General features: G+C 63.7%; 1 protein-coding gene across 5 annotated transcripts in view; it reads left to right on the top strand.

Moving 5' to 3' along the window:
* PIEZO1 (piezo type mechanosensitive ion channel component 1) overlaps positions 1-23,902 on the top strand; it is a 106,620-nt gene that overhangs the window by 61,263 nt on the left and 21,455 nt on the right. For 4 of the 5 annotated variants that reach the window (XM_030581616.1, XM_030581619.1, XM_030581618.1 and 1 more), the window contains exons 6-23: positions 9,907-10,111; positions 10,416-10,629; positions 11,706-11,877; positions 12,434-12,535; positions 13,096-13,168; positions 16,101-16,201; positions 16,734-16,994; positions 17,072-17,183; positions 17,775-17,953; positions 18,507-18,655; positions 19,305-19,484; positions 20,514-20,596; positions 21,024-21,184; positions 21,519-21,695; positions 21,989-22,114; positions 22,528-22,728; positions 23,030-23,234; positions 23,793-23,897. In XM_030581616.1, the coding sequence (XP_030437476.1) occupies positions 9,907-10,111; positions 10,416-10,629; positions 11,706-11,877; positions 12,434-12,535; positions 13,096-13,168; positions 16,101-16,201; positions 16,734-16,994; positions 17,072-17,183; positions 17,775-17,953; positions 18,507-18,655; positions 19,305-19,484; positions 20,514-20,596; positions 21,024-21,184; positions 21,519-21,695; positions 21,989-22,114; positions 22,528-22,728; positions 23,030-23,234; positions 23,793-23,897 (2,806 nt within the window). The remainder of the gene's footprint in view (positions 1-9,906; positions 10,112-10,415; positions 10,630-11,705; positions 11,878-12,433; positions 12,536-13,095; positions 13,169-16,100; positions 16,202-16,733; positions 16,995-17,071; positions 17,184-17,774; positions 17,954-18,506; positions 18,656-19,304; positions 19,485-20,513; positions 20,597-21,023; positions 21,185-21,518; positions 21,696-21,988; positions 22,115-22,527; positions 22,729-23,029; positions 23,235-23,792; positions 23,898-23,902) is intronic. The other variant, XM_030581617.1, reaches the window with a different exon arrangement.

The raw sequence follows: 23,902 nt of genomic DNA, 5'->3' as shown, positions 1-23,902 counted from the left end.
GCCGTTCCTGTGCCTCAGTTTCCCTCTCTAGAAGAGGAGGCTCAGTCACCCCTTGTTCCCAGTGGATTTGGGAGGGAATCGCCCCACCCCTCCCGCCCCGGGACACATTTCTGGGAATGGGAAATGAGCTGGGGTTAAAGCAGAGAACTAGAAACTGAGGAGCTCTTCCATTCCCAGCTCTGGCATTGCTGTACTGCTGCCTTGAGCCAGGCCCTACCTGCCCTGTGCCTCAGTTTCCTCATTGGTTTGTAAAGTGCCTCAGGCAGACGGATGGCTCTAAAAGGGCAGAGGGTTCTGATTCCCTTGGCCTGACTGAGTGGGGTCAGCTGGGCCCTTCCCCCACAACTGACACCCTGCGACGGCAGGGGGAGGAAGCCCCTAGACATGGCTGGGGCTCGATTCCTCCCATCACCTGCACTCCCAGCTCAGTGCCGCTGTCTTTTGTCCTGCCTGCAAATCGCCCAAGGGCCCATCTCTGCATTGGAACGGGCAGGCTCCTCTCGGTCGATTCACTGGCAGACTTTTGTGGCAAACCACATCAAGAGCCCAAGGGAGGGGCCAGCCCCACTTGACTTGCCCTTCTCGGGCACCACAAAGACTTTCCTGAAGGAGGAGACCAGCACCCCAGGCTGATCCTGGCAGAGCCGTCCACAAGCTGCTCCACGCCTGACTCATCCAAGCCCCCTCAGCATGGCCCTAGGTAGAAGGGGCCACAAGGCAGGTGGGGGAGAACTCCACAGAGAGTGTGGGGCACAAGGCCAGGCCCCCCACCCATCCTGGTACTCCCTGACCTGTGTCCCGGGAGCCTGGCTCATGGATCGATAACAGCCGGCTGCTTCTGCCACGGACGCAGGATGCCCTGGTGTGATGGCAGAGAATCTGGCCCCTTGTGGGGGCGAATGAAAGGATGAGGCCAGTCGGTCCCATCCCAGACAGGTGCTTCCCTGCAGTCGCCCTGGCTGGAGCCTTTGTTGGCCTGTCAGGCAGCTCCCATGTAACAGCAGGGCCCACTGCCACCAGCTGCAGGAGTGAGTCCCTGTCAAGCCTGGGAGGCCGCTGGGGAGAGATCATGCGACGTGAGGGGTCGTAGCCTCCTGCAGTGCTGATGTGATCCAACCCATCTTGCTCTTAGAGAGGAAGGCCAGCCCTCCCTGCCCGGTCCTGCCGCCAGCCCTCAATCCCTGAGTTAGCACCCAGCCAGGAGCTGCACGGCCAGGCCGTCGCCAGCTCCAGATTCCCGGCATCTCGGAAACCTTGCCGATGGAGCCAGCCCAGCACGCCTGGCGCAGTGCTGCGTTCACACGGCCCAAACTGCCCACGTCCACCCCCAGGCAGATCCAAGCACCTGCACGACTGCAATGTCGATAATCCGCCAGCCTTGAGCGAAATGCCATCTCCTCAGTGAGGAGAGCCAGCCAAGCGGCTTCCTCCAGTGCTCACCCCACACTTCCTCTGCTCCACAGAGGAGCTTTCAGGGAGTCGATCCAGATAACCGGAGTCTCAGCGCTGCCAGTGCAGACTGGGTTCGGTTCTACTCCAAAACCACACGGACGCCTTGGCCTCCTGCTTCTGCATGTCCTCCCAAGATCCAGACCCTGCAGAGTTCTGTCCAGCCTGTCAGCTGATACACAGCCCGAGATGTGGCTGCTGCAGCTATGAACACAGATACGTAGCCCTCTGGTAGCACAGCTTGCGGAAGATCTCCAAGCACTTCACAGATCTTTGCACAGCCCCAGTGAGAGAGAGACCCCTTCTCCCACTGGTGAAATGCAGCCGCTTCCGAGCTGGAACGGAGACGTCGTGCAGCAGCTTAGGACAGGACGTGCAGGGAGTGCTGTGTCCAGCTGAGCACGTGTGGGGCTTTCCGGGCAGCAGAGTGGAATTACCACAACACGAGTCTGACCAGCATGCGGGGCTAGAGCCCTCGGTTTCTGCTTCAGGAGGGCAGGGCTCTCTGACGGCCATAACACCTTGGTGTCTTCACTCCAGTGCAAGTTGCCAGCTCCCACCCCAGGGGCTTTGGAAGGATGTGGACGCATGAAGCTTTTTATCCCGTCGAGGGATCTAAGCATGGAGCCGGGGTGAGGGTCTAGGCATGGAGCAGGCAGGACGTCCATGGCAGGGGCTCCAGGGCTTCTCTACTCCTCACTGATTTGGGAACGGTATGGACGTTGGACTCTTTGGAGGCCAAACCCCAAACATCTGACCCACCAGACTCCCCATTGGAACCGCCCCATCCTCGAACTCAGGGCTGTTTGTTGGGAAAATCACCAAGAAAATGTCACACGAGTGAGATCACCAGGCCTGGCCTTGCTGGCAGTGGGACACCTCTGGTGCCCCGAGACGAGGGAAGAATGCCCTGCTCCAGTGCAGCTTGGAGTCCAGCATGGTTGTGTGCTTCCACCTTTGCAGCCAGAAGAGAACTAGTCCTGCCCAGGACCCCACACGCTGGGCCAGGGGTAGGGAGCTGCATCACCAGCTGGTGGATTGGCAGAGCTGCCCAGAAGGTTTGGAAGCCGGGTGTGTGGGGCTGGTGCTACCTGGCGCGGGGGGAGACACAGGCAGCATTCCTGCCATACCCACCTGGAGGGAGCTCCTGCTCATCTGCCCCTGCCCCCGCCCCCGCCCCCTGTGCCTGGCACCTTGCAAACCCCAAGGTGAGTCACCCAGCGGAGGAGGGACGTGTTTGCTCCTCAGTTACCATGGGGACCCTAGCAAACAGCCCGAGTAACAGAGCCGATATTATGTGGGGCTCACCAGAGGCCAGGCTGCAGCTGGGGCCAGATGGGCTGATGGCTGAGTGTCGCTGCTTGCTGCTCCTGGAAGGCTGCTTGGAGTCTCCTGTGGCCTCCCCGTCTGGCCACTGCTGCAGCCCCTTGGCGTGGTCACTGGATCAGTGTCCCTGGAGAGCTGCCCTCGGGGCTGGGCACAGCTGGGTCTGCCCCAGCTGTCCTCCTGGGAAGTGCTCAGCTGGTCCCTGGGAGGCTGCCAAAGGTGATCATGCAGGTGTCCACATCAGGGGAAGCCAAAGCAGTTTGCTCTGTCCCCCACCTGCCTTTCCCCTGGTTCTCAGGGGCTTGCTTGGGGCACAAAGGCATCAGGGAACGGGGTGTGGTGGGGGTCGGGATGTAGACCGAGGACCAGACTTTTGTCCAGTTGAGCCGCAGCTGACCTGCCTGGGCAGTTGCCGTACCTGCAACCCCAGGGCTGACTGGCTGCGTTTGCACACCCAGTCACCTGATCAGCGAGCACGCGTGTAAATGAGGTGTGCAAGCCTGGGCCTGTGGGGCCAGGACCGTGACTTCCCCCTTGTTAGATGCCTACCGGTGTGGTGCTCTGCTCTCTTCAATGTTGGTATCACTCGGCTGCGTGCGTGTGTTCCCTCTGTGTGCTGTCCCAGCTTTGCGCAGGTATCTGACACAATAGATCTCAAGAAAACCCCCAGTGACCACAGAGTCCAGTAAGGTACGAAGGCACATCGGCCAGGTTTATTGTCAAACAAAGCACAATGATAGTTCCCCCTAGATTTTTACTCTAGTGCAGGGCATACTCCGAATATGTGCCCCCGGTCAATGGACTCAGCTCAGTCAGTGGCAGGACTTTCCACTGCCTCCTCACTGGACAAAGACACCGCCCCAGGGATGCATTCTTATACACAAGTACAAACAAGTTACACATCACTCCTGACGTATTGAGGTGCAACCCCTCTACGCAGCAAGGTGCAACCCCTCTACGCAGTAAGGTGCCACCTCTCACCTTGTACATGTTGTTGGAACAAAACAACTCTATCCATCATATTACCCTTTTGGCCCTGTCATTGGGATGGCTCAGCCTGTTCCTTGTTATCTGTGTGGAATGTGCAAGTATGTGAATGTTCTGATCTCTAGTGTTCAGTACCTTTTAGGTACGGATCTTCTTGCAGCACCAGCCCTTTCCTTGCCAGCTTCTGTGAGCAGGGCCTGCCTCTGGCTCGCAGCTTCACTTTGCTTTATGTTAGCAAAGTCTTGACCATTACTTTAGTTCAGGCTTCAGGCCTCATACTAGGCCTCTGATACCAAAGTTTACATCTTAGGGCCTCCTCTTACTACACCCCGTGAAACGGGCCTGGCCCCTCTGTGCTGTGAGCCGGGGAGCCCTCTTGGCCTAACGGCCTCAGCTGCGGGTTCGTGGTTGGGTGAGGGAGCTGAGGCAGCCCAAGCTCTGGGGCTCACAGCCGGGGGTGTCTGGGGGTAGGGGGCTGGTACATGCAGCCTTCTCCCTGCTGTGCTGTCCTGCAGCGCTCTCCACTCCCAGCCAGGGATACACTGCTCAGCACAGAAAGCCCCTCCTGTCCCATCCCTTCAGACCCTCGCTGAATTGTGACCAGTAGAACGAATCCTCCCCACTGAACAAACCAGCCAGGCAGGTCCCTCCCCGACCAGCGCAGCCAGAGGTGCCTGGGAGGGCAGGACGCTGGCACACCAGCTGATGAGGCCAGGAGGTCTCCGCTGTGTTTGAGGAGCTGGGGTTCTAGAAGCCTGAAGGGGGAGCCTAGGAATTGCAGCTGTGGAACTGAGCATTGTTCCATATAGCTCCAGGAAGGCCCAGTGCTGGGTGCTTCAGAGGAAGGTAGGAAAAGCCCACAATGCACCTGGCTAAGTCTGCACCTTGGGAGGGGATGCATTACTGCCTCAGCTGGGGATCAGCTTGTGGCCTGAAGCCTGAGGATCAGTTGCCTGAGTAACTATATCCTAGCAACTAGTACTTCTGATGCTGCAGTCCACAGACATCTGGAACTCTTGTTGTTCACCTCACCAATACCCTGCGGCAGTGAGTTCCACGGGTGAATTGTATGTGGCATAGAGAATTCTCTTCTCTTCTGCGTAACGCTGGTGCAAGGAGCTGGACCGGCAGCTCCAGAGCCTGCAGGCTGGAACTGGCAGTGCAGGTAGTTGCACTGCATTTCCCCTGCCCTGGAAGAGCTACCCCCCAGTGGAGAGAACAGTCTCCGGGGCCCTGCTTCTCCACTGAGCCCAACAGCAAAGTGGCACCCAGTATGGTGTTTGTTTTGTGACGGGGACACAGGACTGAGGCAATCAGGGCAGCAAGTGGCCATGGGATGGGAAAGGCCTCTGGTGATTACCAGTCAGCGACCATCTCCCAGTCCCCCTCTTCTCCAGCTGACTTGCCCTGGTTCCTCAGAGATAGGGGCCTCGGGTTGGGAGAGCTCATTCTGCCAAGATGGACAGTGTTTTCCTCATTAGCGGTGCCTGCAGTTCCAGGAGCTGTCTGGGCAGTCCCAGGAATTGTCTGAATTGGTGCCTGTGCTGCATTTGGGATTGGCACGCCCCTGTCCCTGTGAACATTCCTCGAGATTCACATTCCTTAACTTAGCGTGCTCGGCTAAGCGGCCCCAGTCGCGGTCCTGGGAAGCAGGGGCTCCTGCCTCTTCTGGATCCCCAGATCCCCCCATGTTCTGTCCCTCCAGGACCTCAGCTGGTACCTGGGCTCACCTGGCTGGGGGGCAGGCAAGGGCAGTGAGGGCCACGCTGGCGGGAGGCTGAGCAGGAAGGAAATTTCCCTCTGCAGTTTGGAGATGCTTGTCTGGCTGCACTGGGGGTTCGGCTTGTTTGGGGACCTTCGTGGTAGTGGGAGCTGCTGGGTGCCGTGTTCAGTGATGTTCCCCTGCTGCCACAACAAGCTGTTGGGGGCTGGAGTGTGTGTGTAGGGGGGGGGGGGACAGAAAGCAGAGGCGGAACTGGAGGCAGAGCCGTGGGGAACGTGGGCTTTGGCCAGCCTCAGGCCCACCGCACCTGGGCTAGCATCGGGGGCATGGGCCCTGGCCCTCTGGGAACGTTGACTCTTCAGCTCCTCCCAGCCCAATGCCCTGCCCTGCCCGCCTCAGAGCTCTGTGGCGCCAGCATCAGACACGGCACCACCCCCATCATGATAGGAGTGTGTGTCGGGGTGTTCTCACGCACCTGCTGGCCAGAGTGGGGCTGATTGCTGCACCCAGGGGTGGTTCGGGGGGCTGGCTCATCCCACAGAGCTCTGCCTTGGGTCTAGTCCAGCTCTTTCATGGCTGCAGGCTGCCAGTCCTACCCAACTGGCTTTGGGACGGGTCTAGACGGGCTAGGCAGAGACCCAGCAAACTCGTTCCAGCTCAGAGCTCCCCTGTCTCTGCTTGGTGCCTGGGCTGAATAGACTCATTGGCCGAGAGCTGACCTTGCATCCCATGATGGGGACCCAGTCACCAGCACCCTGTGTGGCCCGGCCTATGGTGGGGGCGAGTGGATTATTGTGTCTAGTGCTGGCTGGGTGGGAGCAGGGCCTAGTGGTTAAAGCAGAGAATCCAGGTTTGGGTTCTGGCTGTGTCCTGACTCGCTGTGCGGTGCCATATCTCTGAGATGGGGGCAGTGCCCCTGGTACCCTCCTTCCAGGTGTGGCACGAGGCTTCATGCCGGAAGCATTGTAAAGCAGCGTGAGATTCCTCAGCTGCTACGACCCGGCCGCTTTCCCCAGTACTCAGACAGCTCTGGCATGGGCCTGTCCAAAGCCAGCTGCTCGGGGATAGGCCGTTCTTCTTGCTTCTGGCTAAGCTTCCAGTGGAGAAACTAGGGGGCTTCTCCCCATCCTCTGTGCCCCTGGCCAACAGGAGACAGAGCCCAGTCTGACTCAGGGCCGGCCAGGCCTTTTGTTTCCCATCGGCACTGGCCTGTGAGAACATCTCCCAGTGAGGTGGCTGGCACAGCTGCGCCGGCCCCTGGGTTGCATCAGCTGCTGCTGCCAGGAAACGCCATCTCTTGGGTGCTCTGCAGAGAACTCGGGTCAGACCAGAGCGAGCCAGGGGCTGCAGACACTGAAAGCTGCTGAGCCTGGGGAGTTAAGTCTCAGCTGCCCCAGCCCCCTATGGGGAGGCAGGTGGGAAGCGTCCACGTCCCACGGGAAGCTGGGGCTTCTGGTCTCTTTGTTCACTACACTAGCTGTTTGTCCCAGCTTGGCCTCGTGGATGGGGCTGCCTGGGCCAGCCAAGGGATGCCTGGCAGAGCTGGCCCTGCAGAGCTGATGGAGGCTGGCAGCTGTGGGAGGAAGATGGCGGGGGGGGAGGGTACTCTGGCCAGAGCTCTTGGCAAGCTGACCTGGGCTGAGGCCAGGCACAGGGCACTTAGCTGGGCGCTGGAGACTGCAGGAGACATGGGGACCATTCCCTGCCCACCTTCTGGCAGCAGCACTTTAGAGGGCCCAGGCTCAGACAGCAAAGGAGGGGACTCACCCAAGGTGACCCCAGAACATGGTTCCTTTGTGCCTTTGATTGGGCTGTGTGTGGTTGCAGCCCGCAGTACCCCCGCCTGCTCTCTGGGCAGGGTGCCCCAAGGGCCCTCGCTTTCTACCACTGCTGTGAATTTTAGCTCCATGTGTCCCGGGGCCTGTTTTGTGACTGGCGCTTGTGAGCGATCAACCCTGGGCCTGGCAGCCTGGCGGCCGAGACGCCCTGGTGCTGATGGACGGTGTCAGAGCAGAGCCAAGCTCTGCCTTGGCATAGCTCTGCTGGCAGAAATGGAAATACCTGGCGAGAGCCTCACCCCCATAATTCAGTGGGGTTCCACCTCCAAATCCCACTCCTGCAAAGGCCTGGCTGCCCTGAGTGCACAGCAGGGACCCTATCGACACATCCCGCTGTGCAGGAGGGAGCTGCCCAGTTCTCCGCAGCTGCCCATGCCCTCCATTAGGATTGCAGTGCTCCCCGGCCAAGGGCCCGGGCCCCCTCTCACTGCAGATCCCCCAGAGCGGGGGCCAGCGGTGAGTGCAGAGGTGAGGGGCTGGGAGGGCTGCAGGAGAGGGTTCCAGCCAGCCCTTGTGCTGTTTAGTTGCGGTGTGTTTGTGTGCATGAAGTAATCTGAACTGGATCTGAACCTGGCACCCAGGCCTGGATGGTGCCAGGCACCAGCTGGAGCCCAGTCAGCTGCAAATACCTTTGCTGGGAGAACGGATCCGCGTGGAAGGCGGCCTGGACAATTGCTTGGTGCTGGGAACCCAGGCTGCAGCGCCAAGAAAAACAGGCTCTTTGTAATGTGCTTTCCAAGCAGCTAATGAGACAAACAAGGCCAGGTGCAGGGCTGCAGTGCGGAGCACGGAGGCAGCTGGCTCCCACCCCAGCAGGGCTGGTGCCATTGTTTCAGAGCTGCCCAGAGCAGGGATGGCTGGAGGACGTGAGCATGTGAGTTAGCAACAACCAAATCTCTGGTGCAGTGCGCTGGTCTCCAGCTACCCCCATGGGACGGGGCAGATCCCCAGCCGGCCTCACCCTCCCACCCCTGTGTACCGTGACTCAATCCAGAAATACTCCCAGGTTGGGACTCTCTGACCTGGAGGCTCAGGTTATGGCTCGGGGGACGCTCTGCTGAACATGGGGTGATGAGGCACCTTCCCCCCACACCCCAGCCCCACTCCATTCTGGATCGGTCTAGCTTGAACAGTCTGGGTCTGAATCTGTTGGCAACGGGCTGAACCAGACCCACCAACCTTGGAAAAGCCTGGATCTGGACATTGCGGCCCGGGCTCCTCGTCTGATAGGCAGTGTCGCTCAGTGGGCAGGGCACAGGGCTGGGAGCCGGGACTCCTGGGTCCTCGTCTCAGCTCTGCCACTGTTTCACTACCACCATGGGGGAGTTGCTTCCCGGTGCTGGGCCTCAGTTTCCCCTGCGGTGGGGTGAGGGTGCTGTGTGAAGCTGCTGCGATGGATGGCTGGAAAGTGTCCTGTGAGAGCAGCAGAGCCCAGGGAAGGATGGGATCCTAGATCCCCTTCCCAAAGGCCTGGAGAAGCCCCTGCCCCTAAACCTCTAGCATTCTCTTGGGCGCTTACTGTCAGAGGCAGGAGACCAGGCTGGCTGGGCCATGCCCTGCTCCAGCATGGCAGCTCTGTACCTAGAGCTGCCCCCTGGTGCCCTCGCCAGGCAGACCATCATGCATGGCATTTGTATGTAGCCACAGCTGGGCTGCTGTTGTCTGAAATCTCTGCAGCGAAGGGAGGAAGAGGTAGGTGGGCATGCGGCTCCTGGCACACTTGGTACATGGCCCAGTGCGGCTGCTCTGGCGGCAGATCCGTATTTATTATTCCCTCGCCCGCCTTGCTGTGGAAATGGCAAGTGTTTTGAGAACAGGAGGGGCAGCAGGTTCCACTGCGACTCCCTGTAACGCCTCCAGCCATCCTCCCCCGGGAGCCCTGGTGGGGAGCCTGCCGCCTCTGACAGCAGGAGACAGCGCTCTTCCCCAGCAGCCACAGCAAACTCCTGCTGTGCCACGTCCAGTCCCCTCCACCTTCCAGGGACCCACAAAACACTAGCTGGCTGAGTCTGAAAAAGTCCCTGCAAAGCAGGTCTGGTTTCCTGATGGGAGACAGGCATGGAGCCAGGGCGTGACTCACCCGGGTCAGCCCCTGACTCCTGTGCTCTAGCTGCTGGACCCTGGTTGCTCTTTGCTTCAAATGACCGTGGGGTGGGGTGCAGAGCCCTCTCGTGTGGGGCTTGGAAAAGGACCCAGCCATGGGCATATAAACCAGACTCCTAGAACCTCCCCCAGCCATTGGGCCAGCGCTATGGGCTGCTCTAGAACTGGAGCCTCTGTCTCCATTTACTCTATCAGCACTAACCACTAGTCAGTGGTGCCTTTGCCACGTGTGTGCCATGACCTCTGAAGAGAAGAACTGTCCCCTCTCAGCCCCCGGCTCTGTCTGCCTCCTGCGGGGCTTCGTCATACCAGCCTCAGGAGTTCTGGTTTGTGGGGCTGGAGAGTGTGTGGTGTGTGTGTGTGTGTGTCTTTGTCACCCCCCACCATGCAGGGCTGGATCCCTGGATTTCCTACCACATGTGCAGTAATGGGCACTGCACCGACCAAGGGAATCCATATCTACGGCCGCTCTTGCTGCAGGGCCCGAGGGATGCGGTGACACTGCCTGGCTCTCGTTCCCTACAGGAGGAGGAGGATCTGGAGACGCTGGCTGGGCAAGGCGGCACAGAGGAGGTGGGCTTTGTCAAGCAAAAGGGGCTGCTGGCTGCTACGCTGCGGGTGAGGGCGCACTGGCTCCTGCTGGCGGTCGGGAAGTGTCTGGTCATCCTGCTGCTGGCTTTGGCAGGTAGGTGTCAGGGGGAGGGTCCTCTCCAATTTCTCCTGGCCCAGAGTTGCTGGGTCACTGTAGGATCTGTGGCCTGGGCATGGGATGAGTCTCTGGCTCTCAGTTGGCAGCAGATGGGCTGGGGGCTGGGGGAGCACAGCCTGCACTGCCCCTGGTCTGTGCTGAGGCCACTGTCCCCAGTGCTGAAGTGTGTGGCCCCCCTGGGGTCTCAGAGCAGGGCCCTGGCGGTGAGCCCCAGCCCTGACCTGGCTAGCACAGCTCTCAGCAGCCCCAGTAACGGCCTCGGTGTTGGCTCATTCCCCAGGGATCGCTCTGCCATCCGCCTTCTCCAGCGTCTATTACCTGCTCTTCGTGGGCATCTGCACATGGTGGGCCTGCCACTTCCCCGTCAGCCACGTGGGCTTCAACACGCTGTGCGTCATGGTGGGCGTCTTCGCCGCCGGCCACCTGCTCTGCATCTACAGCTACCAGGCGCCGTTCATCCAGGGGCTGTTCCCCCCCGCCAGCATCTGGGCACGGTAAGGCACCGGGCCTGGCCTCCCTCCTGAGTTCTGACACCCCGTCCCGTCACTCTCCCACCCACCTGCGGCTGGGCCGGGCCAGCCTGCCCCTGTCCCATCACTCGCCTGTGGCAGGCTGTCCCTCCAACTCGGGTGACAATGGGCATCGTGGCCTCGTCCTGCAGCACTGGTGGGTGCAGCCCTGCCCCGTTCCTGGCTGGGGGAGAACCCATCTCCCACTGGTGATATTCCTACCTCCGCTCTGCCTAGCTACCCGCCTCTGGCACCAGAAGGTTTCTCTGAATAGGGCCCCCCAAGGGACCGGGGAAGGAAACAGGGGACCTGTGGGTCACCAAGGAGGAGCTCTCCCGTAGCTAGGGGGAGCTGATGGAACCAGCTGCCGGTGAAGGGACCCCGGATGTGCCCCTCGTCGGTGTGCTGATCAGACCGAGATCCAGCAAGTCCTTGGGCCTGGTCCCAGCTCTGTGTGTAGTGTGGGCACGGCACGGCCCTGCTCTGTGCCTCAGTGGGGCTATGACGCTCAGTCGATTAGCGCAGCAGGCTGTGCGGTCATCAGGCACCGGCTGGGTTCAGCTGTAACGATGGCTGGGCAGCTCAGCAGGAACCTCTGCTCAAGGCGCGGCGGCCGCGTGGAAAGCTGAGGACGCTGGGGTGGGAGGGCTGCGCTGAGAACCGATCCTGAGCCCCCTTGTTGGGTGGATTGCTGGGCTGCTGGCCCGGCAGGGAGGTTCTGTCCAGCTCTAGGACAGAGCTGAAGCAGAGGGATGATCTGCGAGGGGGGCTGGAGCCCTGGAGACTGGGGGTGGGATGGGAAAGGCTCAGGCAGTGCCGTTTGGAGAGCGGCTGGGAGAGGTGGCAGGCTGGGAAGGAAGCGGGGCAGCACGAGGGGCTCTGGGGCATGTTTAGAACTGGGGCACCCCACGCTCTGGCCGGTGTGAGCCTGTGAATGAGCATCAGTGTGTACCTGAGCCCACCCAGCTGCCCGCACCTCGGTACCCAGCCTGGCCTGCCAGCTCCCAGCTGGCCCTGCTTCCACGCCCAGGGGTGTAATACCACCTCCTTCCTCCCTCCAGCGTATTCGGCCTGAAGGCCTTCATCCTGCCACTGAACTGCACTAACCCCAACGCCCTCCTCCTCGACACCAGCCACCCCTGGCCGGTCTATGTGAACCCCGGCGTCCTGCTGCTCTTGTATTTCACCGTGGCCTCTCTGCTGAAGCTGAGGACGTTGGACTCCTCTGAACGGGTGAGGGGCGCTGGGGCCCTGTACAACACAGTGCTGCGCCCATTCTGTCCCCTTGTGCCCCACCCTGCGCCAGGGAAGGTGCCGCCGAGAGCTGCTATGGCAGCTGGGAAGCTGGTGCTCCAGAGGGCACCGGTGCCAGCCTGGGGATGTGGGCAAAGAGCAATCCAGCTAGTGGCTGAAAGTGGAACTCTTCACGCCCTGCTGTGTAGCATGGTGGGGCCAGAGCCCCAGAGCACTGGCTGCCCCACTGCGGATTGTCCTCCTCAGCAAGGGGTCCCTGCCAGGCCCGGGCTGTGCCCTGCAGCGAGTTCCCCAGGGTGCTGGGGAGCCCTGGAGAGGGAAATGGGGCATGTGGCCAGTGGGATTTGGGGGCGTTATGTGCAGAGGCGTCCAGTGCAGGGATGGGACAGTTCTGCTCCAGGCAGCTCAGTTCCAGAGGCTCCCCTCTCGGAGCAAGGAGGGCGCAGTCCTTCTCTGCCTGGCTCCGGGGAGACCCCACTGTGCGCATGGGAGCAGGGAGCTGAGGTCAGTTCTCCCCCTCCCTCCCTTCCATCAGGACAAGGCAGAGGCGTCAGCGGTTACGTTGGAACCTCAGGATGAGCTGGTGGAGCTGGAGAGCTGGCCCAGGGAGGGAGACCGCCTGGCCGAAGACACTGAGGTTAGGAGGGGAGCCCTGTCCCCTGGGGCTTCGGGAATGGGGCCCCTGTACTGCACTCGCCCTTTGGAGACTCCCCAGGGCTCGGAAGGGTGACAGGGAGCCCCTCCCCAGCTTTCCCTCAGGAAGAGGGGGGTGCTGGGCCGTTAGCACCAGCCAGCCAGGGGCTCGGGGGGGTTCGTGGGGCCGGAGGGGTGGCATGGAGGGGGGATGCTCTTGTGCCTCATGCTGGAGAGCCCATGGCAGGGGCAGGAGGGAAAGCGGGGGAGGGCTGCAGGGGGCAGCACGAAGAGTCAAGGGCTTGGGGACCCTGGGTGGGGGCTTGGGGTGCAGGAGGGGTGTGTCTTAGTGAGAGAGAGAGAGAGAGATTGAGAGAACACCCTGGGCAGATAATGGCGGGGGAGGCAGGAGGAGGGGTTGTGGGGGGAGGGGAGCACACAGACTGCCCCTTGCACGCTCTGTGATGCTGCCTAGCGTTGGCAGCCTGTATGCCAGGCCTGACGTTCTCCAGACAGGGGCTGCCCTGCCCAGGGGCTCACCCTGCTCCTGTCTCCCTCCCGCAGCGGATGCTGTCCCCGGACGCTGAGGCCTCAGCTGCTGACACTGAAAACTGCACCGTGCACGTAATCGGGCCAGGTAAGAGGCCGTAACCAGCCCAGGAGAGACGCGCTGGGGGGCGGCTCAGCTGAGTGACTGCAGCTGCTGCCCCTCCCTGGGGACTGCCCTGCTGTGCCAGCTGCTGGTGCATAGGACTCTCCTGGGCTTAGGGCTCCAGCCTGGCCCCAGCCCCCTCTGCCCTTAGTTGGTCCCCACCCCAAGCCTGCAGCCCCTGCCGCAGGAACCCCCTTTCCTTGCACCCAGGACGGTGCAGCCTCCTGAGGGGAGTTTCCAGGGCTTGGCTGGCACAGGCCCTGGGCCCTGCTCTGCCCCTGGCAGCGAGGTGGGCGTGGGCTGGCCCCCAGCCCTGCTCGTGTTAAAGGGACCCCAGCAGCCAGGCGCTGGCGGAGTAGGACCAGAGCGGAGCTCGGAAGCTTGGTTGGTGTGAAGCAAGGGTGACTCCTAGTGGTCAGAGCTCAGCATTGCAGGGACGTGCAGCCTCCAGGAGTCGCATACCCATGGTGTTGGGGTGCAGAATGGGAGGGTCTGTTCCTGTGCCGCTGCCCAGGTGTGATCCCCACAGCCCTTGACCTGGCCTCGGGCAGCGCACCCATCCCTGTCTGATCCCCATGGCCCCCCACCCCCTGCCCTGGCTCCGGGCACCATGTCCGTCCCTTCTGATCCCCACGGCCCCTGACCTGGCCCCAGGCACCGCGCCCATCCCTGTCTGATCCCCACAGCCCTTGACCTGGCCTCGGGCACCGCGCCCATCCCTGTCTGATCCCCATGGCCCCCCAGCCCCTGCCCTGGCTCCGGGCACCATGTCCGTCCCATCTGATCCCCACGGTCCCCAATCTGGCCCCAGGCACCATGCCCATCCCTGTCTGATCCCCACAGCCCTTGACCTGGCCTCAGGCACCGCGCCCATCCCTGTCTGATCCCCACAGCCCTTGACCTGGCCTCGGGCACCGCGCCCATCCCTGTCTGATCCCCACAGCCCTTGACCTGGCCTTGGGCACCGCACCCATCCCTGTCTGATCCCCATGGCCCCCCACCCCATGCCCTGGCTCCAGGCACCATGTCCGTCCCATCTGATCCCCACGGCCCCCAACCTGGCCCCAGGCACCGCGCCCATCCCTGTCTGATCCCCACAGCCCTTGACCTGGCCTCGGGCACCGCGCCCATCCCTGTCTGATCCCCACAGCCCTTGACCTGGCCTTGGGCACTGCACCCATCCCTGTCTGATCCCCATGGCCCCCCACCCCATGCCCTGGCTCCGGGCACCATGTCCATCCCATCTGATCCCCACGGCCCCCAACCTGGCCCCAGGCACCATGCCCATCCCTGTCTGATCCCCACAGCCCTTGACCTGGCCTCGGGCACCGGGCCCATCCCTGTCTGATCCCCACAGCCCTTGACCTGGCCTCGGGCACCGCGCCCATCCCTGTCTGATCCCCACAGCCCTTGACCTGGCCTCGGGCACCGCACCCATCCCTGTCTGATCCCCATGGCCCCCGACCCCATGCCCTGGCTCCGGGCACCATGTCCGTCCCATCTGATCCCCACGGCCCCCAACCTGGCCCCAGGCACCATGCCCATCCCTGTCTGATCCCCACAGCCCTTGACCTGGCCTCGGGCACCGCGCCCATCCCTGTCTGATCCCCATGGCCCCCCACCCCCTGCCCTGGCCCTAGGCACCATGCCCATCGCTGTCTGATCCCCACGGCCCCTGATCTGGCCCCAGGCACCATGCCCATCCCTGTCTGATCCCCCACAGCCCTTGACCTGGCCTCGGGCACCGCGCCCATCCCTCTCTGATCCCCATGGTCCCCCACCCCCTGCCCTGGCTCCAGGCATCATGTCCGTCCCTTCTGATCCCCACGGCCCCTGACCTGGCCCCACGCACCATATCCATCCCTGTCTGATCCCCACGGCCTCCGACCTGGCCTCGGGCACTGCGCCCATCCCTGTCTGATCCTTGCGGCCCCTCAGCCCCCTGCCCTGGCTCTGGGCACCATGACTGTCCCTTCTGATCCCCATGGCCTCCGACCTCACCCCAGGCACCGCGCCCGTTGCTGTCTGATCCCCACAGCCCCCGACCTGGCCTCGGGCACCGCGCCCATCCCTTTCTGATCCCCATGGTCCCCCACCCCCTGCCCTGGCTCCAGGCACCATGTCCGTCCCTTCTGATCCCCATGGCCCCTGACCTGGCCCCACGCACCATGCCCATCCCTGTCTGATCCCCATGGCCTTCGACCTGGCCCCGGGCACCCGTGCCCATCCCTGTCTGATCCCCACGGCCCCTGACCTGGCCTCGGGCACCGCGCCCATCCCTGTCTGATCCCCATGGCCTCCCACCCCCTGCCCTGGCTCTGGGCACCGTGCCTGTCCCTTCTGATCCCCATGGCCTCCGACCTCACCCCAGGCACCGCGCCCGTTGCTGTCTGATTCCCACAGCCCCTGACCTGGCCCCGGGCACTGCGTCCATCGCTGTCTGATCCCTCTGCCCTGGCTCCGGGCACCGCGCCCATTTCAGTCTGATCCCCACGGCCCCCTGCCCTTGCTTCGGGCACCATGCCTGTCCCTTCTGATCTCCATGGCCCCCGACCTGGCTCCGGGCACCATGCCCGTCGCTGTCTGATCCCCATGGCCCCCTGCCCTTGCTTCGGGCACCATGCCCGTCGCTGTCTGATCCCCATGGCCCCCCACCTGTTGGTGCCACTCCTCATCTACATCAGTCCCAAGGTGCTTGGCCAGTTTTCAGCCTCACTCTGTTTCCTCGAGGGGGTGGGGATGAAGGGGCTGGAGGGGAATTTCGGGGCGGAGGGGTGAGCTGAAGCCTTCATGCCCGGTGGGTTGGGCTCCTCTCTGGGAGGTGATGGGTACGAGTCGTGGGGTGCCTTGATATTGTTGGGGGGGTCTCTGGGCAGCTTTGGGGCTGCTCTAACCACCCCTGTGATTCTCTGTGCAGCGAGTAAGAAGCCAGAGCGGCGCAGGCAAAGGCTGCCCCTGCACGCGCTGGGGCACGTGATCATGAACCAGAGCTACGTGTGTGCCCTCATCGCCATGATGGTGAGCCTAGGGCAGGGCTCTGAGCGGCTGGGCAGGGGATGCACCAGCTCCGAACTGGAGCTCTGAACCACAGTGGGGGCTAGGCTGGCATGGGCAGGGGGTGCACCGGCTCCGTACTGGGGCTCCCCACCCCGGTGCGGGCTGCGCTGGCGTGGGCAGGGGGTGCACCGGCTCCGTACTGGGGCTCCCCACCCCGGTGCGGGCTGCGCTGGCGTGGGCAGGGGGTGCGCTGGCTCCGTACTGGGGCTCCCCGCTCTGGTGTGGGCTGCGCTGGCATGGGCAGGGGGTGCGCTGGCTCCGTACTGGGGCTCCCCGCTCTGGTGTGGGCTGCGCTGGCGTGGGCAGGGGGTGCACCGGCCCCGTACTGGGGCTCCCCACCCTGGTGCGGGCTGCGCTGGCGTGTAGGGGGTGCGCCGGCTCCAGACCGGAGCTCTGAACCCCAGTGCGGGCTGGGCTGGGCTGGCATGGAACATGAGGAGGGGTGCACCAGCTGGGTGCAGGGCCTGAGGGCAGAGCCTTCTCTCCCCACCAGGTGTGGAGCATAACCTACCACAGCTGGCTGACGTTTGTGCTGCTGCTCTGGGCCTGCCTCATCTGGATCGTCCGCAGCCGGCACCACTTTGCCATGCTCTGCTCCCCCTTCCTCCTGCTCTACGGCCTGGCGCTCTGCAGCCTGCAGTACGTCTGGGGCATGGACCTGGAGCCCGAGCTGCCCACCCGCGTCGGCTTCATGAGCCTGGAGCAGCTGGGGCTGGTCAGGACCAAATACCCCTGCTTGGACCTGGGGGCCAAGGTAACTCCCCGCTCCCCTCCCCACTGCCCGTCTGCCTAGTTCCTGTGCCCTGGCTGATCTCGCCCTGCTCCCCACAGCTGCTCTACACCCTGACCTTCTGGCTGCTGCTGCGGCAGTTCGTGCAGGAGAAGCTGCTGAAGTGCCGGCGCCCACCCGCCCCTCTGCTGGAGGTGACTGTCTCCGACGCAGGTGAGATCCCCTCTCCTGTGGCCTGCGGGGTGACTCTGAAACACCCCCCGATCCTGCCCAGGCCCTCGGCCTCCCCCACCTCCACGGGGAGCCCATGGCAGCCTTTGGAGGGGGAGCTGCAGGGAGTGCGCACTGGCCAGGGGAGACACCGTGCCCTGGACTGGAGCGGCCGCAGTCTGTGCCTCGCCAGGGCCGCCGTGGCGCTGGACCTGCGTGCTGGGACAATGAGGGGCTGGTCTGTGTCTGGCTGGATATAACTGTGGAGGGACAGCCATGGCAGCCATGTGCCCCCTGCCCGCAGTAACAGGGCCTGTGGGTGTTGCTCACAGCAGCCTGGGCACGCTTGCTGCTTTGCAATAGGGGGTGGGGGGTTGGGGAGCTGGCCCCCACTGCCTGGGCATGGAGCAGGGCCTCTCGGGCACCAGTGACCTCTGATCCCAGGAACCCTGGCTGGTGCCACCCGTGGGTGATGTCTGCGTGTCGGGCTGGAGCCTGCCGCCCGCCAGGGAAATGTGCATGGTGGGTCGCCCGGAGCCGCTTCCCTGGCACAGGCCTGGCACATCCCCGGCTCTCACCCGCTGTGCCCTGCAGAGCCCGGCCGGCCGCGGAGCGTGCTGAAGTTCCTGGGCGAGCTGCTGACGGATCTCTACGCCAAGTACTGGATCTACGTGTGTGCCGGGATGTTCATTGTGGTCAGCTTCGCCGGGCGCCTAGTGGTCTATAAGATCGTCTACATGCTCCTCTTCCTCCTCTGCCTCCTCATCTTCCAGGTGAGGCCTGTGCCCGGCGGGAGAGGCTGGCAGGTAGGGGGCATGTTCCCTGCAAGGGGCGCTGGCCTTGGCAGCCGCTTGCTGCCTGATTCAAGAGTGGCCTGGGCACCTGCCCCACGATCATCCACTGTCTGCAGCTGTGATGGGAACCCACCTGTGTCGTGTGGGCAGTTGCACCGGGCCGCTGTGCGGGTGCTTCCTGGCCAGCCCTCTGTGCCGAGGCTTAAAGAAACCCCAAGGTCCCATTGGGTGACTGGGCCGCTCTGCGGGTGGCAGCCAGCAGTCGGGGCAGGGCAAGGGACATCGAATTAGCGCAGCCGCTGGCGGTCCAGGCCGGGCTCCAAGGGTCGTGACAGGGCTGCTCCGGGTGGGGTGTTGGTGCTGGTGCTGGTGCTGGCTGGTCGTGGGCTCAGGAGAGGGGGCACTGCGCCAGCCCCAAGGACAGAGAAGCTGGGCAGCCCTGCTGGGAGCTGGGGGTGCGGCTGGGCTCTGGGCTACAGGGGAGGGCTGGCTCAAGGTGGGGCCCCGGTGCTCATGGCTGGCGTCCCCACAGGTCTACTACAGCCTGTGGAGGAAGCTGCTGAAGGGCTTCTGGTGGCTGGTGGTTGCCTACACCATGCTGGTGCTCATCGCCGTCTACACCTTCCAGTTCGAGGACTTCCCCATGTACTGGCGCAACCTGACCGGCCTCACCGACCAGCAGTGAGTGCTGCCCCGTCCAGCCCTGGCGCTGCCCGCACGGCGCTCCAGGCCAAGCCTTGCTCACTGGCTGCTTCAGCTCCTAGGTGCCCCAAGTGGGGTCGCCTCATCCCCTCGGCAGGGCAGGGTCTGTCCTGGGAAAGGGGCCAGAGCGCACAGACCCTGGCCTATTGACACTCCCCCGAGAGGAATGGCAGGATTGTTCCCTCCCCCCGGTCTATGGAGAGGGAAACTGAGGCACGGAGAGGGGCAAGGACTTCCTCAAAGGCTGTCTGTGGCAGAGCCTCTCCCAGCCCTACCCCTCTCCTAGCACAAACTCCAGGTTACGCTGCGGTCGCTCAGGCGATTCCCAGGGAGGACGCTCCCGGGTCCCAGCACTCGGCCTACTGTCTGGATCGCGTGCCGGGAGTGGGCGGGACCAGGCATCTCCATGTCAGTAACAGCCTGCATTGCCGGGCGCTTTGCCGGCATCCCCGTTCCCCTCCCCCAGGGACTAGCTGCTCTCCCACCAGGCGAGGGCTGGGACCTGGGCAGTGCCCCAGTGGAGCTCTCCAGCTCTGCTCTCTGCGGCTGGGGAGCAGCATTTGGGGTTGGATGCAGAAGCCGAGGGGGCTCCATTGTCCTGGTCCTCAGCCGCTCTCGTCCCATCCAGGCTGGGCGACCTGGGCCTGGAGCAGTTCAGCGTCTCCGAGCTCTTCTCCAGCATCCTCATCCCGGGCTTCTTCCTGCTAGCCTGCATCCTGCAGCTGCACTACTTCCACCGCCCCTTCATGCGCATCACCGACCTGGAGCACGTGGCCCCGCCGGAGCCCCGGAGCCCGCCCGCCCCCAGGTATGCTCCCCTCCTGCCTGGCGCTGGGTGTGCCCTGAGCTGCGCTGGGGGCACCTGGCCCAGCGTCCCATTAGCCTCCTCTCTGGCCTGCCTGGTGCCCCAGTACAACGTGATGAGCCAGAGCTCGCAGCCTGGTCCTTGGGTTTGGCTTGGCGGAGGGGCATGCGGGGTTTGTGGGGCCAGGGAGCCGGGAAAGGGGCTGGGGCAGGGGCAGGGGCAGGCTCTAGGAGATGTCTACGGGGAGAGGGCGCAGTTCTGGGCATCCTGTCTGCTCCAGCCTGGTGCTCCTCTGGCACCCCTGGGCTGCAGGCAGGAGCCCCTTCTGCCAACAGGTCTGGATGTGAGCTTGGGATGGGCTGGCACGGGACCCTGCCTCTGGCGTTCACGCCCCTTGGTCTGACACGAGGGCAATGAGGTCCTGGTATCTCCCTGTGCACGGGCAACGCAGCCCCTTCCCTGATGAACTTCCCCTGCCCCTGGGCAGCCCCATGCCACCTCCCCTGCCCATTTGCCACACATCTTGAGGAATGGAGTGTGCGGTGCCTGGTTCCCAGATGGGCCGGGAGCAGCATTGGGCTCCTGCATGTTTGGGTAGCGCCTGCTGCCGGCTGCGCTGGGCCTCCCTCCCCAGCCCCCCTTGCTGCCCTGAACTAGGGAGGGGCCACCTGTGGGCGCCGGCGCCGAGCCCTGTTCTAAGCTGCTCTTGCTGGGGCCTCGGGATGCAGCCCTGGGCACACTGCTGTGCAGAGAGCTGGGGTGACCCGGCAGGCTGGCGGCCAATGCAGCGCGTGGTATCAGCAGAGGGCGCTGCCGGGGGGTGTCTGTCAGATGCCAGGGGCTGCAGGATCAGGACAGGTAGCTCAGCAGGGCCGCTCTCCCCTCTGAGCACTGACCCCAAGACCCCACCTTTGGGATCTGACTTCTGCTTCTCCAAGGGGACCTGGCCCCTCTGCTACCTGCGTCCCAGCCCCAGGGATCCCCCTCTCAGCATCTCCCCTGAAACCCTGTCCCTTCCCCCCCTGGCTGCAGGTGCGAGGAGGCGCGGGGGAGCCACCTGCTGCCCCATGCAGAGGAGGAGGCTGAACCTGGGGACTCCGACTCAGCTTCGGAAGGTAAACGCCTCTCAGGGCCCCGGACAGAGTCCAGCGAGGTGCGGCTGGGGGGAACTGGGGGTACGCTGGGACTTGGGGGGAGGGGCCATTTCTCTGGGGGGAGAGATGTTGGGAAGGGAGAGGGAGCCTGCAGGGTGGGGGGGGGGAAAGGTGGGGGAGGGGGCAGGGCCTGTTGTGGGGGCTGATGGGGAAGGAGGTTGGGAGATCACGAGGGGTGCGTGGGGTTACTGGGGGAGGGGCAGGTCACCCAAGGCATGGGGTGGGTGCTAGTGGGGGAGGGGGTCACAGGTGGGGGGGGCTGGTGGAGGAGGGGACAGGAAGCGCAGAGCAGGTGGGGGAGGAGAAGCGCAGGGCAGGTGGGGGAGGGCAGCACACAACAGGTGGGAGAAGGGGAGGGCACAGCATGACGAGCTGCTCTGCTTTGCAGTGGTGCCCAGTAAGTGGGGCCTGGTGCTGGAGCGCCTGGTGGTGCTGGGCTGGACCTTCTCCGACATCCTCACCCGAGGGCAGGTCTTTGTGCGGCGCCTGCTGGAGCTGCACGTCCTCAAGCTGGTGGCGCTCTACACCGTGTGGGTGGCGCTGCAGGAGGTACCGGAGGATGGGCGGGCGTGCTCGGGAGCCCAGAAAGGAAAATGCCCTCGAGGCCTCCCCCCATTGCCCCTGGGGCTCTGGAGCTGCTGCTGGGGAATCGGCCTCTGCCAGCCATGGGGAGGGCCCTGTATGGGGGGATGGATCCTGGGGGCAGGGCACTGCGTCAGGGTAGGGGAGGGGCCGCTAGCTAGCCCAGGGGTTCCTTTGGTTGCCACATGACTCCGTGGGGGGCCCTGGCCATCCGTGGTGAGGCTAGAAGGTCCCCCTGAGGTGGGGGGCCCCCTGACCAGCACCCCCAGCTCTGCCCTTGCTCCTGTGGTGCTCTCTGCAGGTGTCGGTCATGAACTTCCTGCTGGTGGCGCTGTGGGCCTTCGCCCTGCCCTACTGCCGCTTCCGCCACATGGCCTCCTGCCTCTGCACCATCTGGGTCTGCATCATCATTGTCTGCAAGATGCTCTACCAGCTGAAGGCCGTCGACCCACGCGAGTACTCCAGCAACTGCACCCAGGTGTGCGGGGCAGGGATGGGACAGGATCCAGGAGGGGATCGGGGCTTCCCCACAGGCCTGTAGGCTTCCGCAGCAGGCAGCCCTGGGAGGGCGGCGGGGCTCCCTCCATCCTGCCCCAGGGAACTGCCACCGGCATGTCCATCCCTTCAGGGCAGCCCAATGTGCTGCCGCCTCATGACAGCACGGGGCAGTGAGAGGGATTGGCAGCTGGTGGCTCTGACACCCTTCCTCCAATGGAGAATCTTGGGACCCCCTGCTGGGGGGCTGATGTCTTTTGTGTGTTTTCTCAACAGCCTCAACTGAACGACACCAACCTGCTGGGGTCGGAGGTGAAGAACTCCACGCTCTACCAGGGCCCCGTGGACCCTGCCAACTGGTTCGGTATCCGCAAGGGCTTCCCCAACCTGGGCTACATCCAGGTGAGTGATTCGGAGGCACTGCCTCTGCTCTCTGCTGGACTCGCTGCCCGCTCTGCTGCTGACATGCTCCTGCTGGGGATGCCCACGTAGCGGGCATGGGGCAGAGACCCCCAGCTACTCCCATGGGGCCCAAGGCAGGATTTGAGCCCTTGGAGGCAGCAGCCCACTGGCCCACCCGGATTCACCCGCTGTCCACGCTGGCCCAGTGAAAATGGGAACCGACTGCCCCTCTGCTGGGGTCAGCGTTGGCAGCAGAGCTGGAATCCATGTGGGCCGTGGGCAGTCCAGCACCCCTGCCTCTCTGCCACCCCAAGCTGGGGTCTGGGACATGGCTACTTAACCTCCTGGCCACAGTGCCCCGAGACCTCGCTCCCGGCTGGGACTCACCTTCGCCCCGGGCCGTTCCCCTGCAGAACCACCTGCTGGTGCTGATGCTGCTCGTCTTCGAGGCCATTGTGTACCGGCGCCAGGAGTATTACCGCAAGCAGTACCAGCTGGTACTGCCCATCACCCGGACGCTCTTCGAGGAGGCGTCACGTGAGCACCTGGACCGGAGCCTTGTGAGCTGCACCAAATACTTCATCAACTACTTCTACTACAAGTTTGGCCTGGAGGTGAGAGGGCAGGGCTGAGAGCGGCGGGTTTATGGGAGCGGGCGCTCCCCAGCCCTGTGAGCAGGACCCCGGCATGGCACAACCACCCCTGCCCAGACCCTGCCTTCGGAAATGCTTGGGCACCGGCTGTGGGGAATTAACTCCCCTGGGTGGTGATTCCCTGGCGCTGCTGCCTGGGGTCCAGTTCAGGAGGGGGGACCCTTGTTCTTCTCGCCCTGGCTCGGTGTGGAGAGGGCGGCGCCAGTCAGGCCCCTTGGCATGGGGTTGCCAGCAGCTCAGCCCCTCGTCTCCCCTTGCCCAGGTCTGCTTCCTCATGACGGTGAACGTGATCGGCCAGCGCATGAACTTCATGGTGATCCTACACGGCTGCTGGCTGGTCGTCATCCTGACCCGTCGCCGCCGTGCCGCCATCGCCAGGCTCTGGCCAAAGTACTGCCTCTTCCTGGCCCTCTTCCTGCTCTACCAGTACCTGCTGTGCGTGGGCATCCCCCCCGCCCTCTGCATAGGTAAGGCCCAGGGGCCAGGACCAGGAGAGCGGGGGATGCTTGGAAGCCCTGCTCCTAAATCTCTGCATGGGCAGGGACCCCCTTCCTTCCCCCCCCAGATCTGTGCACGGGCAGGGACCTCCTTCCTTCCCCCCCAGCTCTGCATGGGCAGGGACCTCCTTCCTTCCCATCCCCCCAGATCTCTGCACAGGTAAGGACCCCCTTCCTTCCCCCCCAGCTCTGCATGGGCAGGGACCCCCTTCCTTCCCCCCTCAGCTCTGCATGGGCAGGGACCCCGTTCCTTCCCATCCCCCCAGATTTCTGCACAGGTAAGAACTCCCTCCCCCCAGCTCTGCACGGGCAGGGACCCCTTCCTTCCCCCCCAGCTCTGCACGGGCAGGGACCTCCTTCCTTCCCCCCCAGCTCTGCACGGGCAGGGACCTCCTTCCTTCCCCCCTCAGCTCTGCATGGGCAGGGACCCCCTTCCTTCCCATCCCCCCAGATCTCTGCACAGGTAAGGACCCCCTTCCTTCCCCCCCAGCTCTCCCCTCTCCCGGTGACCTCTCCTCTCCTTCGCAGACTATCCCTGGAGGTGGAGCCGCTCCATCCCCATGAACTCGGCTCTCATCAAATGGATGTACCTGCCTGACTTCTACATGGCGCCCAACTCCACTAACCTCATCAGTGAG

Source organism: Gopherus evgoodei, chromosome 12 (genome assembly GCF_007399415.2).
Source record: "Gopherus evgoodei ecotype Sinaloan lineage chromosome 12, rGopEvg1_v1.p, whole genome shotgun sequence".
Lineage (NCBI taxonomy): Eukaryota > Metazoa > Chordata > Testudines > Testudinidae > Gopherus > Gopherus evgoodei.
Note: the sequence above shows the minus strand (reverse complement) of the source record. Positions and strands in the feature narration are given on the sequence as shown.